The sequence below is a fragment of the Caloenas nicobarica genome, chromosome 1 (genome assembly GCF_036013445.1).
Source record: "Caloenas nicobarica isolate bCalNic1 chromosome 1, bCalNic1.hap1, whole genome shotgun sequence".
Taxonomy (NCBI): domain Eukaryota; kingdom Metazoa; phylum Chordata; class Aves; order Columbiformes; family Columbidae; genus Caloenas; species Caloenas nicobarica.
Window position 1 is genome coordinate 36,915,587 of NC_088245.1, and position 15,408 is coordinate 36,930,994.

Below are 15,408 nucleotides of genomic sequence, written 5' to 3' on the forward strand. Positions count from 1 at the left end.
TGCTAGAGACCTTCATAAGCAGGTCTTTGAGAAACTGTCTCTCTAGAGAAAATCTTGTTGATTTAAATTAAGGGCTTTTGAGAGGGGACTCGTCTCTTTCAGTTTTGGAGTTTCTTTGTTCACAGCCTAGAAAACATAGCTAGAGATGTACAGATGAGCCATTCAAACCCTATTTTGTAGAAAACGTGTCTTATTATAACATCACTGGAAACACAGTACCAGGTTAAGACTCTGAAGCATTGGTCTTTCTTTAGCTGAAGCATCTATTAATATAGCTGCTTCTGGTAATGAAGAGGGAGGTCTGGAGGGCTTGGAGCGGAGTGACGGAGAGGGAGGGGATTTAGGGCTAACAGGTGGTCCTGAGACGTGCTGGCTGACGCGGAGCTCAGAGCGAGCGCTCTCTCTGCGGGTGTTCGTGGGCTTTCCCCTCTCCCATGTCGGGATACGTGTGTCTGGTGTAGCTGTGGAGCCCTTCCAGCCATGGCAATAAGAAATGACTTGAGCAAAACTATCAGGAGGATAGCACGTTTTTTTTACTCGTTTCCTAAGTCATTGAGCAGTTCGAGGAGGAGGACAGTAAAACTTCTCTGGAAGTCTGCTGGTAAGTCTGCTGCTATGTTTCTTAAGACATTTTTTCCTGCTAAAAAGGAATTAAAAGGGAAAAATAATTTATTTTCATTCAGCTGGTTAACTTTTCCGGGCCAGCATTGTTTGCTTTTTTCCATTCTCTGAGGCTCATTAGGCAAAGTTGTAAAAATATGCTGGAAATGCAATAGAAGGGTCATTCAGCTTGCTCAGATGAAGAATTCTCTTGCAGCTGTATGATTTATTTTTATTAATATTCGTGTCAGTGATATTTGGTGTCTTGTTTTTGTAGACCTTGTTTCTCCCTTAGGTATGTATAAGGAACCTCTAATATGACTCAAATACCTGCCAGAAAATTATCTCGAGTTGCCTTAACCTGTTAATTGGTCTAGAAGGCTGTGCGAAGATTGAACTAAAGACCTTAACCCATTGTTCCTGTGTTCAGCAGTGATGCACTGTCCTTAGCTCCCATGCTACCAGCTGAAATGCAGTACAAGGCATTGCTCCCAAGAACAGCTCAGGGCTCTGATCCTTGCCCAGTCCTGGCAGAGCAACATTTGCATCTCTCAGATTAACATTCTCAGAAACACCCTTAAAGGCCAAAGGCTGTTTTGTCCCTCTAGCATGGTCTGTTAAAGATGGAGCTGAGGCATATTCTTACGGGTTTGAAGGAATGTGCACTGACATAGCTTAGGAAGCTGAGTTCTTTCTATTCTTCTTAAAGGACTAACTGTACAAGATCCATTCTGTTTTGATGGGGACTCTTTTGACCAAAATGATGAACTTGTCAATTCTGCAAGTATTACATTGATACCAAATTTTTATTTGTATGGGGTGGGATTTGGGTCAGTTCTGCAGTTGAGCAATTTAGTGTTGTACTTCAATAACAGATTCGTGACTCTGAGAGAGGAAGGCCAAGTTGGATCATCTGAAATCTGTCACAGAAACATTATTGGGCCACATGTCTAAATAGCATGTGACTTCTTCCCATGCGAAGGAGTCCACAAGTTTCAAATATCCAGAGGGAAATCCCGACTCACTGAAGTCTGTGGCAAAACTTGCCTTGCCTAAAATTAGAGTTTTAATTAACCTCTGTTTGAATATTGATGTTCTCAAGTTGTCCTAATACATCAGATCATCCTGAGTCTTCATGACACATCAGATCATTCTCATATCTCTTTTGTTACCATAAAAGCATAAGCAGCTAAAATGTGTCAATGAATGCTATTGAGAACTTTAATTGCAAGCTGTTACATGCATGTGAAATCGTTTACATGCCAGTTGTCTTTTCCCTCAGTACTACAAAAGAATTACATCCATGACTTGTAACAAGAAACAATGTGAACTTTGAGTGCTTTACAATTACGACTTTTTGTGTTTTTTCTCCCATCTCCCTCTACAGCTAGTGGTTTGAATAAGATCTGCCTTTCTACCATAATTTTAATGTATGTATTGGCATCTCTTTTGAACTGAATATGTCGATAGTGTCAGAAGTGCCCAACATGTTCCTTTCTACCTGTGCAATGAGATGATTATCACAAAATTGTGGTTTCGATAGAAATGTGACATTTTAGCACAAAGTTTCATCCAAGCAGAAAAAATCTCTGTGTGAAAATTCAGCTCAAACTTCTCATAACTTTACAGAAGGCAATCTCTTTGAGTACGTCTGTAATAAACGGGGAGCTGAAGCCCTGGTGATCTCTCACAGGGAAGGGGGTACAGCTCCTGTTTGCATGGACAACTCCTGTTGAGTCTTTACAAAGACAGCAAGTGGCATGAAACCCCGGCTACACCCAAGTCCATCAACATTTCTACCTTTTTCTTGGGTAGTCAAAATTTTGTTTGGGTTCTTGAGGGATTACCAGATTACTCACATGCTTCCCTAACCCTGAAACACCACATTTTTGTAACTTTTAACCAAGTTGCTCTCCTGTCCTTCTCAGAGAGTTCTCCAACACGTAAGCCTAGTCTGAGCAGCGCTGACCATCTAGTTACCTTGGTACACAAAGAGATTTACTGTCGCCTCCGGCATACTAGAGTTTTCATCTTCTTTATCTCTGCCTCTGTTTTTGTGCCAGGTTTTGCTCCTGTATTGACACTAACACGATCTTCTGGTTGGGTCAGCCAGGATGAGCCAGCAGAACAATTCTGCATCATGAGGCTTGTTCCACACGTGAATCACTCAGCTGAAAATTAAAGCTTTCAATAATACTTACTGATAGTTTTTAGCCACTTACACTCTAACAAGTAAATTAATGTTTTAACAAGAACAAAGCTGAAACTTCAATGATGTGGACGTGTTAGGAAGAGTAGAGATTACATCCTCTACTCTGCTTTGTCATGGATTTCATGATGCCATACACCATTTGAACCCAGAGATGGGCACTGTGCTTCTGCACGGTATCCCCAGACTTGTTGCTTTCATTCTGCTTCTGTCACTTTCCATATCTCAGGATGCCTTGCCCTTTCTGCCTGACCCACAAACAAAATCTGCCAAGGCACAAAATTAGTTTTTAAGTGTGACAGTGAATTTAGTACTGTTGTAGGTCACTGTGTTCAGGAAGTTGCATTTGATGCAACTTTAGAAAAAGCTGTCAGAGCGTAACTAGGTTGCTGTTCCTAAAAATCCTTAGTTTTCCAGTCAGTCCTTGGATGGATACTTTGGGATTATTGGCCATGGACTATTGCTTACAGCTAACATGCTTCTTTCTAAGCTTTAAAAGAAGGAAAAAAAAGATTGAGGGTGCTTTTCAGTACCCGGTTTTGATTAAATTACTTACTGAAGGACTAAAATAATATCTTCGGTGTAGTTCTGAATATATGAAATGTAGATGACAATATTTTAAGTGCCTTTAGTTTAATCATGGGTATATAACATTTTATAAGAAATTTAAACTGAGGGATGTAGTATTTAGGGTTCTGGAGCCTTTATTTCTTTGAAATATGTTTGAATTTTTTCCTACAACATCTTCATAGAATTTGTGTTGACACATCATGTTACTGTAAGAATTATCATGGTAACCTACATACATACAGGGAGGGGTATTGAAACACAAAGGAACTAGAGAAAAATATCACAGAAGTTCATGATAAAACTATAGAAAGCAATGATCAAAAAAATCAAAATAGACAAGTAGCTCCTATTTTCTTTGTCTTATGGCAGAGGAATAATGTGAGGGGTGACAAATGTAAAGCAGATAAAAGGATTTTTAAAATTTATTTTTTATTCAGAATGTAATTAAATTGTAGAACTCATTACCAGAGGATGCTGCTGAGGTCAGGAATGTAACAAGATTTAAAGAGGGTCTGGAAGAATAAGAATATTCAATATTGTGACAATTGAAGCTACAAGAAAAGCTTTGAAAGGGACATAAATCTTCTTGCTTCAGGGTTTAAGCTAATTTTTAACAATTAGAGACTAGTTTGAGATAATTTTGTGGCTCAGATCCCACAACTGTTATTGTTTCTTGCAATTTCTTCTTAAGCAACTGATGCTTACCCCTCGTAGAGATGATTTTATGATCTGCATTCACTGAAACCTTTATGACATTTTTCAGGCTTATACAGGAGAAAACCAGATTTTAGAGCTGTTTAGAAAAGCATCCCATGCTATCTTGTGGAAAACACAAATAGCACAATGCTTGCTATCATTTATTTTACTTTGACAAATCTGCCCCAGTGGCAAACCCTGCTTGCTCTGAAGCCATTAGAATAAATAAATACAGTAAGTTAAGTCAGTCTGAGGTGAGAGATCCTGTGTAGTCATATTTCCCACTAAATCCTACTGGCTCATGAAGAACTTTACTCTCAGCTCTCACTGGGACGGGTTCTCACCAGGCTGAGCTACTGTCTTGCCGGGTACATAGGAAGGCTCTTTCAGCAGGCAGAAAGAGAAAATCTGTTGACAAAATCTTCAACTGACTGGATTCCACAGAGCCCGAAGCTGATTTTTACCCTTCGCTGTTGTTTGGGTTTTTCTGTGACTTTTCTGCTCTTTCTTGCCCTTTAGTCCTTCCCCAGCATGAAAGCGAATAGGGTATTTTTATTGATTTTGAAGGATTTTTGATCAGAAAGTCAAGCATCCACTATAAAATCACATTTATGTAAGAATATGTGTTATGCAAAACAAGTATAACCCTGTACAGAAGTATGGTGATATGCCTTAAACTTGCTACCTCCTAAAAGAATTCATATATAAAGGTTTAACTGATCAGACAAAGAGAAAAGTCAGCCTTTGAACTCTCTTTCTGAAATATATCCAGCTGACAAAATAAGCCTGTAACACACATGGGAAGGGAGAACATAATTTTAGTGTGATATGTCCATTTAGAATGGCTTGTTTTAAAATATTTGTGAATTCATTTCTTATTTTCATAGTTGGCCAGCTAACATATGATGGCTTACATTTTAAGTGCCTGTGTCCTTACCTGACCTCTTTAATCGGGCTTTTCTGGGAATAATTTGGGTGTGTAAAGGCAGCGTACCTGGCATTTATGAGACTACGTAGCTGGGAAATTATTGAACAGATGTCACACCTCTGTTCACCTGGCCATCCCCACAGCTCACTGAGGCCCCCATCTCTGTAGTGTGATGGACACGTCAGGCCAAGCGAGGGCTCGCAGAGCTGGCAGAGGGGTACTCAGGAGTGTGTCCATCTCTGGGAATGGCGGAGAAAGTTTCGGCCCAACACAGTGGATAAATGGAGTGTAGGGGCGTTTGGGAGCTGCGGCTCTAGAGTGTTCAAGCTCACCTGGATGGACAAGATGGTCGCCTCCAAGGGAATATCATTTGAAGGATTAATTAGGAGAAGGAGCAGAAGGACACTCAGTGGAAACCAGCTTGGGTGTGAATCAGTTCTATTTTAACCTAATGTGGCAGTAGACAAGGTGAGCCGTTCTAGAGTGTGGACCCAGCAACCCAAGGTCACATCTCACTGGCACCTACTTGGGTGTGTAACCAAGACTTCTGATCCCACTGCCGTATCTGTTTATTTCCTGAACGTCTAGTTCGTGGCTGCGATTTACATAGTGCTGGAGATGGGTTGGATACTGCAGCAGGCAGGAGATGATGGCCTTTTACCATCAGACCATACATGCAGGTTTTCTGCCTGCATTAGGACTGAGTGCAGCCCTTGCAGTTCGTATTTGCTCATCTGCTTCAGACATTTCAGCCAATTTGATTTGAATGTTCTTAATTGTCATTTAATGGTCTGTTTTCACTCTTCATTTAAGAACACACAGATTATTAATGGAAGCTTGCCATTTAAAGATCCCTTGTGTTGTGAAAGCATGATTTTATTTTCTAGACTCCTTTTAAAAACATCTCTATATGTGGTTTTCTATCTCTTAGAATTTTAGGTATATATTTATTTGATTTTTTTTTTAATTACTTGCATAAAAATGCACTTACCTAGTTCTAGAGGAGGCTATGCTGGGACCGATAAATAAAATACATTTATTAACAAAATTAAAAAGAAGGTGGGTGTGGGATGTCAGTGTTAACAGCTCATCAGGGCAGTTTAAAGGTAATTGTGGAAGGCTGAAAGAAACATCATTCTGAGTGACTGTCCGGTAAAATATAATTCAGCATCGATAGATATGAACTAAACCATATGGGGAAAATGCTGACTGCACATATAGAACAGTGGCTTCTAGCTTAGCTTTTATCACTTGGAAAGCAGAATTAATCATGTGGACAGTTCTCTGAAGAGGCTCTTCTCAATGTTCAAGCTAAAAGGGAACTGAATATATGAAAATATTAGGAAAGAAATGAAGTGGAAACTCAGAAAACCATCCAGTGCTCACACGTCATATGAAGCAGTTTAGTCCATATGAAGCAGTTTGGTCACCCTGCCCTCTTGAAAGGTGCAGTAGTATTTGAAGATACAAGAGAAAACTTTGGATTATCAAAGAGATGGGCAAACTCCTACAGACCAAGGCTTTTCTGCTTGCTAAGAGGCAACTGCAAGACAATATGCTTCTGTAGTAATAAGAGCAGGGTGGAGAATTGAAAACAGCATAGTTATTTACCATTTTTCATAGCATAAAAGTCATGGCCATGCCATGAAATGGCCAAACAAGAAGCTTAAAACAAACTACTCTTTCACATGCATATGCATGCACGTAATTCGGTTGTGGAACTGACTGACAGAGGATGCTGGGAACATAAATGTATTCGAGAAGGGATTAGATAAATTAATGTAGGAAAGAGACATAAAGGGATATTAAATAAAGAGATGCAGATACAGCCTCTGGCTCATTTGTTTTAAGTTGCAGAGTAGAAGGGCATAAGGGGGAAATATCACTCAAAATTCACTTTTTCTTTTTTCTCATGCATGTTCCCTAAGTATCTGCCAGCAGGCTCTTCCGAAGACAGGCTACTGGCCTGGGTAGATCTTTGGTCTAACCCGGTCCATCTGTTCTTTTGTTTTTCAAGTGCAATACTGGAACAGGGAATATGAAAACCTCTCTCACTATTGTTGATTTCTGTGTAATTCTTCACCCACTAAATAGCTGGTTAGTTTTTCCCTTGTTTGTGAGTCTGTATTTTTCCAAGGGAGACACATTCTGTCAGTGTTCAGATAATCCATGGTGTGTTTTTCTCCATGGTGGTTACAATTCACAGCTCTTATCAGTCATGTGGCTGTTGCAAATTGCATCATGTGTTGGTTTATTCCGTTTCTCAGATAATGAGATGAGACGAATGTGGCATCCCACTAAATTTCTTTTTCCTTGGCTCTACTGGTTTTAAATGAGACAAGACAAATCTCTTTGTCTGCTCTGCCTCACTTCCAAAGGAAAATCCTGATTTGTACCCTGAGAGTTACTAAGATTTTCATCAGCCTGTAATAAATGTAAAAAGAAAAGTCTGTTCAGAGACTGAAATTCATCTCATGCACCCAATTGCTGCTTGGATGAGGATTAACAAAGTCAATGTCCATAACACAGGGGAGACGTCAGTCAGTATCACCAGGAATTGCTGGCATGCCCTATGCCTATTGTGTGCATGTTCTTCTGAGGTACTTTGGAATATTTAATTTTACTTTCTATTTTTCTGCTGCCACATTTCTTGTTTCCTTTGCCAATGTCAAGCAGTAGTGGTTGGAAGACGCTGGGTTTTTTCCACTGCATCCCTTTGCTGCCCTAGGAGCTCCTAGGAAGATGAGAGGAAGAAAAGAGGGTGGCCAACTCTGTGCATTAAACTAAGCACCTCCCCAATATATCTGCTTCAAGGTCCACTGTCCGGGTGGGAATGATGACCTGTAACATCTGAAATAAAAGCTGTGGATTGGTCATTTATGAAGAGGAATGTTAATGAAATAGTAGTATGGAATTACCTGTTTTAAAGAGTTAATGTAACATTAGAGCCTGATATGTAAACATAGACCAGGCTTGAATGCAGCATGCACAAGCATCCTCAGAATTGAGCTGTATTCAGTGTCAGAGGTGAGTACATCTGCTGCTTTTCCAAACAAGCACAAGTACTTTTTTATTAAGCTTCATTGAATTTGATGAGTCTGATTCAACTTTTTTTTCCCATCTCCAGTCTAAACATAACAGACTGCAGATTTTACTTGGCAGAATGTTCAGGTTTTTAAATTTCATGTGATCTGTCCGTTTAGGGTCTGGCTTATGTCCTGCTAGAATATAATTGCTGTTTTTATCTCCCCCTTGATCCTTCAGCAGCAATTCAGAATGAACTCCCAGTGTTATGGCCAGGTAAAGCAAGTAAACCAGCTCTCTGCTGAGCTCTCAGGACTGCTTTTCTATAATCCATCCCCTCCGTGAATTTGTCCACTATTACATCCAGCAAGAAGAGGTAGTTTATTGATTCAGGTCTGGTCAGGCAGTGCAGGCAGCTAGATCTAAGCCATACTTTCCAGTTTTTAACTTTTGGTCAGGTTTCTTCTAAAGGAAAACCAAAAGTGCTGATTTGTGAGTTAACTTTGTGTTGGCTGTTTGGTGGGGGGTTCAGCAATAGAGGGCACTAGAGTAAACGATTTTAGAAAGCGGTATTGGTTTTACATATAGAAGAGAGAGCTCACTCTTTTTTTTTTTTTTCCTACGTGGAAGAATTTTTCTCCCTATTTGTTTAGGTTTTTAACACTGGAAAGAGACTAACAGAGCAAGTGGAAGTCCCAGAATACCAGCATGACACATAGATCAATTTTTGACTTTTTATTAATTGTATTAAATTCTTCCATTGCTTTCTATCACACTTGCAGTGCAGAAGAGTATGCAGCCATGTGTTCAGTGTGTGGGCATTCATTGCATGTAAAATCTTGTGCTTTTAATTCTCTCAAAGGTGGATTTCAATTGTATTTTCTGAAGCAGCCACAAAGGGAAAAACAGGTCTAGGGAGCTGGTGCACCCACATCCCCACCCTCATTCAGGCTCTGTTCCCTCGGAGGACGGGATTTCACCACTCTGGGCTCTGGGCTGCTGGGTTGTGTGAGTTCCTTGCAAAAATTTAATTTAATTTAGGTGGGCTGGTTTTAAGCAATTTGTAGAATGCCCTGGGTTTGGTAGATTAGGTTTGTAGTTAGGATCTGAATGCCAGTGGGCAGATTTGTCAGAGGAAAGGGGCTGTAGCTCCTCTTTTACCATCATAGCCACACTGCAGCCACGTTGCTGCTGCAAGTGTAGCTCAGCGCAGCACCACGGCTCCTCTCCGGCTGCTCGGCCTCATGGAGTGGGTGGGAAAAGGCAAAGGGAAGCAGCTGCTGTTGGGCAACCACTGGTGTCGGTCCCTGTGCCCGCTTCCAGCCCAGCTCTGCGGCCACGTGCGGCAGGGCTGCGAGGTGGCCACCGGCCAGGGGCTCGGCACCGTGCTGGCCCCCGCGCCTCCCAGCAATTTGTAGAGATACCTGGCAACTACTGCAGTCTCACACAAATAAGCATAAAAGGAAGAATTAGTAGTTCTATGGGAAATAAAATGTAAATAAATCATTGCAAGCTGCTCTCCGGGGCAGGTAGAATCTAGGATTTATCTACAGGGCACGTTTTTCTTTTTCTGGCATAACTTCACTGCAGTTCACCAACAACAAAAACGGAGAATAAGATTTTTGTTCCAGAAACATAGTCCTTTTCCTTTTGAACTGAAGAAGAAATACAGCTTCTTTGTGGTACCTTGGTTTTGTCACACCATATGTGGTCAGTAAAGCCTTCATTCTCCAGATCCATCAGACTTTTGCTGGTGTTTTCTCCCATGAGCCTGGATGTGATTGGTGTCAGCAGTACAAAAGGGCTCTCTGAAGTCTGTCACGAAAGGATAGACAAGGTGATACATCAAGATATCTACTGAGTTTTGTCACTAATCCCTTGTTTGAAGTTGCTTCACAGAGGAATTTGGTCTCCCCATCCGTGTCTGGCATGGAGAAGTAGGAGCTGTAGGCTCTTTCTCCTGGCTGGGACAAGCAGTTCTCTCTCTGAGATCTCATCCTTGGAAAGGTGGTAGTGGGAGCTGAGCACTTAGTCATTCCCTTCACATTTGCTGTGAAACGTGGGTATGACTTCCTAGTCTTTGCATTTATTAATAGGTAAGTGTCTTACCAGGACTCACTGTGTTCACATATGGAGCTTTGGAAAACAGTAGGAATTACAGTGCTACAGGGCATTTAAAAAAATCTACTGAATCTTAAAGTTTTCTTAAGGTTTTTGGCAGAGTGTGACAGTGTCCCTAGAAGGGGACCTCAGCAGACCAACCAGGTATATGGGGAGGAGAAGCTTGCTTGATTGAAACCCCACTTTCCCAGTTTCATCATTTCATGTTTGGTCTCAAAGCTCAGGGCAGAAGGAACATTATCAGCATGAGGAGCCTGTTTCTCAAGATGTGCATTGCAATTCAGACCATTTTTTCAGAAGGCTGTACAAGTAGAGGCGTGTTAAAGCTGTAGCCTGGAAGTTAAACTGACTAAAGAATGCTGTGGATGTGTGTGTATCAAGAGAACCTAAAGTGGAAGGAATAACAGGATATCTCCTTTCCTTCACATGCTGGCATTACTGTGTGGTGATCCTGTGCCCAGTTAACTCCAGGGGAGCCCTTACAGGGAGGAGGAATTTGAGGCTGGGGAAGGAGAGCTCAGCCTGTGCCCCTCAACCTCCCTCCCAGAAACAGGTAGATCTAGGAGCTCCCAAAAGCACAACAGCCCTGGGGTGGCCTCAGCAGGGGACGTGGCCTGGCTCTCCAGCTAGCTGTGATGCTGAAAAAGATAAGGGAGATTGTGACTAGTAAATATAATCTAAACTTGGATTTTCATGCCTTGTGCTTTTCATTTTAAAGTGTATCCACTACTGTAAATTTGTTTTAACTCTTACCTCAATTGAATGAAGTAAACATTTTCAGCTGTGTTTGCGAACAGATTTTGTGATTATCTCAGGGTGGTCTGGCAAACACTTGAGTGTTCTGTTTCTGCAGGAGTGGTGACTGTAAATAGGACTGCACACAGAGTGTTATCTGCCCAAAAGAAGTGTAGGAGTTTTCAGGAGGATCAGCCTGGTATAGGATCCCAGGTTTGTGCCAGAGTCTCCTGTGACAAGTCATAGCTGGAACCTGTTGGCAAGAGCTGGAAGGAGGGAGAAGACCTGAGACTGCTGTCATGCTGAAAAAAATACAAATGAGCTTTACAAACAGATTAAATTTAGTTCAATTCTTTAATATCTCCAGAGTGAAACAGAGAGCAGATCATGGAGCAGATCCTCCTGGAAACTACGCTAAGCCACATGGAAAATAAGGAGGTGATTTGTGACAGCCAACATGGCTTCACTAAGAGCGAATAGTACCTGACAAATTTGGTGGCCTTCTACAATGGGGCTACAGTGTTGGTGGATAAGGGAAGAGCAACTGATGTCATCTACTTGGACTTGTGCAAAGCACTTGACACTGTCCTGCACGACATCCTTCTCTCTGAATTAGAGAGACACAGACTTGGCAGATGGACCACTGGGTTGATAAGGAATTGGCTGGGTGGTTGCACTCAAAGAGTTGCGGTCAACAGCTCAATGTCCAAGCAGAGACCAGTGATGAGTGGCATTCCACAGGGTTCAATACTGGGACAGGTGCTGTTTAACATCTTTGTTGTCAACATGGACAGTGGGACTGAGTGCACCCTCAGCGAGTTTGCTGACAACACACAGCTGAGTCATATGGTCAACACGCTGGAGGGACGGGATGCAACAAGGCCAAGTGCAAGGTCCTGCACATAGTCTGGGGCAGCCCCTGGTTTCAATACAGGCTGGGTGGAGAATGGGTTGAGAGCAGCCCTGAGAAGAAGGACTTGGAGGTGTTGGTTGATGAGAAGCTCAACATGACTTGGCAGTGTGCGCTTACAGCCCAGAAAGCCAACTGGATCCTGGGCTGCATTAAAAGAAACATGAGGGAGGCGATTCTACTCTGCTCTTGTGGGACCCCACCTGGAGTACTGTGTTCAGCTCTGGGGCCCCCAACATAAGAAGGACATGTTTGAGCAAGTCCAGAGGAGGGCCACAAAGATCTCTCCTATGAGGACAGGCTGAGAGTTGGGGTTGTTCAGCCTGGAGAAGAGAAGGCTCCAGGGGGACCTTATAGCAGCCTTCCAGTACCCAAGGGGACTTACAAGAAAACTGGAGTAATGGCTTCAAACTGAAAGAGGGTGGATTTAGATTAGTTATAAGTAAGAAATTCCTCACTATGAAGGTGGTGAGGCACTGTAACAGGCTGCCCAGAGAAACTGTGGATGCTTCATTCCTGGAAATGTTCATGGCCAGGTTGGATGGGCTTTCAGCAACCTGGTCCAATGGAAGGTGCCTCTGTCCATGGCAGGGGCATTGGAACTAGATGATCTTGAAGGTCCCTTCCAACCCAAACCATTCTATGATTCTATGATTCCAAATCAGGGGGATTTATTTTAATACATCACCTACGGCCAGGTGCTTAGGGACATTTAAGCATCTGAGAGCAAGGGTAGAATTGAGTAGCTGAAGGTAGGCATTAACCTTCCTCACGCATGGTTTTTACAGTCACTGACATGAAGAGTGGACAATACTCCCTCAGCAATCAGGGACCTTCTCCGTGGCCGCTTCCAGCATGCTTATCTGCCTAACAGTGGTCACCTGAAGATGCTTCATCCATGCCAACTCCTACATCCCAGTTCTTCAACGTGCAGCTAGGTGGCAATGTCTCCTTCCACTCTTGGGGGGGCTGGTGAGCTGCCCTGGTATGTCAGTCCTGGTGAGCCTGTCTCACCGCCCCCTGCTAAGGATGACCATGTCCACAGAACTCGTGTCTCTTGGTGTTTACCAGTTACCTAGCACACACTTCAGAACAAACCAGGTTAAGATAAGCTCATACAAAAGTAAGTATTTAAAAACTCCAAAAAGGGACTACAGGATGGTAGAGGTTCACAAACTGAAACTGAAAAAAATCTCGTGGTTTAGGCTTTTTAGTCTAAAATGCCTGTTGTTCCATCCTGTTTTGCAGTTGTGAAACTGAATTTGTTTATTAACCAATTATTTACTATCTGATGCATGTGATCAGAGCTGTGGTCCCTGTGTTCCCAGGCAGCAGGGATGTTAGACAGTCCCAGGATTATGGAGGTTGATGATTTTTATACTTCATCCTCTCCTTCACGCCTCCCTGGAGTTGTCGGTCAGTGATTCACTCAAGAAGGAGTTTTCTCATCTTCACATCAAGAGGCTGATCACTCCCTCCTGCTTTGCAAATGTAATGTCCTCTGGATTGGCAAAGTCAGGTTGTTGCCTGCCTAGATGATAGATAAACTGTTATCTAAAAACTCTGAATGTTAAACTGGTGAGTAATATAGCCTTTTTAAAAAAATTTTTCTTTTTTTTTAGTACTCAAACTCTAGCTTGGTAAGACACTTTGCAGACAAAAACCCAGTGAGCTTTTGGGTTGAGTCCTGGACTGTTCTGTAAGAGTTAAAGCACCCACCTTCTGCTGAGGTCCAAATATATGCAAATACATTATTTTGCAGGTCTGTGCCATAGGCACTCTAGTTAATTTTGTCTCAGTCACCATGAGTAGCTCCTAACAGAGCCTGTTTCAGGAGTTTATCCTGTTCCCAGGCCAGGGTTCCTGACCCTGAGTTAGGCTGCAGCAGTCACAGATGGGGCTGCAAGCCTGGCAGAGATTCGGTTTTATCTGGTGTGCATGTAAATGTTCGAGGTTGCACAATGCTAGGATGCAGGGTTGAAAATATTCGCAGCCAGAAAGAAACAACAACTGCTAGTGTAGAAATCTTTGAAAAATCAGCATAAACATATATCAATCATTTCTTGTGATTCAAAAGCACAAAAACTTCCGGAGGTGCCCTTTTGGACTTGGTAGGACTGCAGGATGGGAACTGAACTTCAAGCCTCTTCTTAACAATTTTCTGCCCTTCTGACAGAGAACCTTGGAATCCTGATTCTCTAGCCAGGATCCAGAGTAATTCTTGCATCTGTTGATCTGAAGTCAGAAAGATACAAGTCAAACAATGACATCAGATACAAATTTGCAGAAATACCATTATTTCCAAATAGTCACTTAAACTTGGAAGTAACTTTTGCGTCATATGTAGACATGTAATTTTTTCTCCTCATAGAAGCCAATTGATCTGAGAATGTTTTAAAGTGCCATGTCTGCATTTGATTTATATTGTAACAGAAAACCTGCTTCTATACCCAGTACATCCTCTTTCATCAAGGACAATATTACTGAAGTCCATAACTGGTCTAATTTTAGTTTTTTCAGTGTGACTTTATCTGTTCAAAATCATTATGTTCAGTAAATCAGTATTAAACATAAAGACTAGTGTATAATTTGATACCTTTGCATGGACTAGTATTAACAAAGGTGCAGTTCTTTAAAGTCACCAACAGATAGTGGTTTAACTCTTCTTGGTCAACTATATATCTGTAATTATATTCCTTTGATTTTTAGCTTCAGTTTTAGGGTTTGTCACAAATATATTGAAGACTATTATTTCACTAGTAAAATGTGTGAATATATTAGATGAACATTTGAGAGGCTTTTGTTTGATTTTTACTGACTGAAGATTGTAATTCAAATTATATTTGCCAGCTGTGTGAAAACAGAAGATGAGGATTTTAGCAAAACTGAAGAAAAAATGCATTTATACAATGCAGGCTATTCTGTCAGCTGGCCTCCTTCCACTTTCGTTTGTTTCTTTTGTATTCCTATTCAAAGTATTGTGAATTTGTGTGTTTTTTCTTCTGCTTTACAAGTCTACCATCCTTTTGATACTAAGATGCTACTAATGTTACTAATGTTGGAAGTTTGGTCTAGTAATTCTCTAGGAGTGAACATCACATTTCTGAAAAGCAGTATATCAGATATTCTGTTCTTTGTTATTATGCGTCAAGGAAAGGATAAATAGGGATACTTCATGGCAGTTTATGTATTTGCATAAGGAAACTGAGGTTGATTTTGTAGCTTCCCATGCTCTGCAGTGCAGGAGGGGAATCGACAATGAAAATTTGACACAATGGCTGCAACTTTCCAACCATGGCACTTGCATAATAATGGCTTCGTTTGTCCAGGATGCTGAGCACCCAACATTTCTTTTGAGTGCTCTATAAGCAATCAGTGTCGCTGCCTTTGATAATGACTCCAGTTCCGTGTGGATGTTTAAATTATAAATCATGAAGCCAAGTTTTATCACCAGCACTTCAAAAGTCTTAATATTTTTCTGTTTCTATCCATCCTTGCCTGCTAATATTTTCAAGTGCGTTACGACAGCTGTAGGAAGCAGGAGCTGAATGAGAAACCACCTGCTTTCCAGCAGGCAGTATTCATCTATTTGAAGGAGAAGGCACATCTGGTTAC

The 15,408-nt window shown here is 41.5% G+C and overlaps 1 protein-coding gene across 1 annotated transcript in view; it reads left to right on the top strand.

The window, feature by feature from the left end:
* The first annotated feature begins 480 nt into the window (after window positions 1-480).
* RASSF3 (Ras association domain family member 3) overlaps window positions 481-15,408 on the top strand; it is a 93,640-nt gene continuing 78,712 nt past the window's right edge. Inside the window, exon 1 of the mRNA XM_065639388.1 lies at window positions 481-601. Coding sequence (XP_065495460.1) covers window positions 481-601 — 121 coding nt within the window. The remainder of the gene's footprint in view (window positions 602-15,408) is intronic.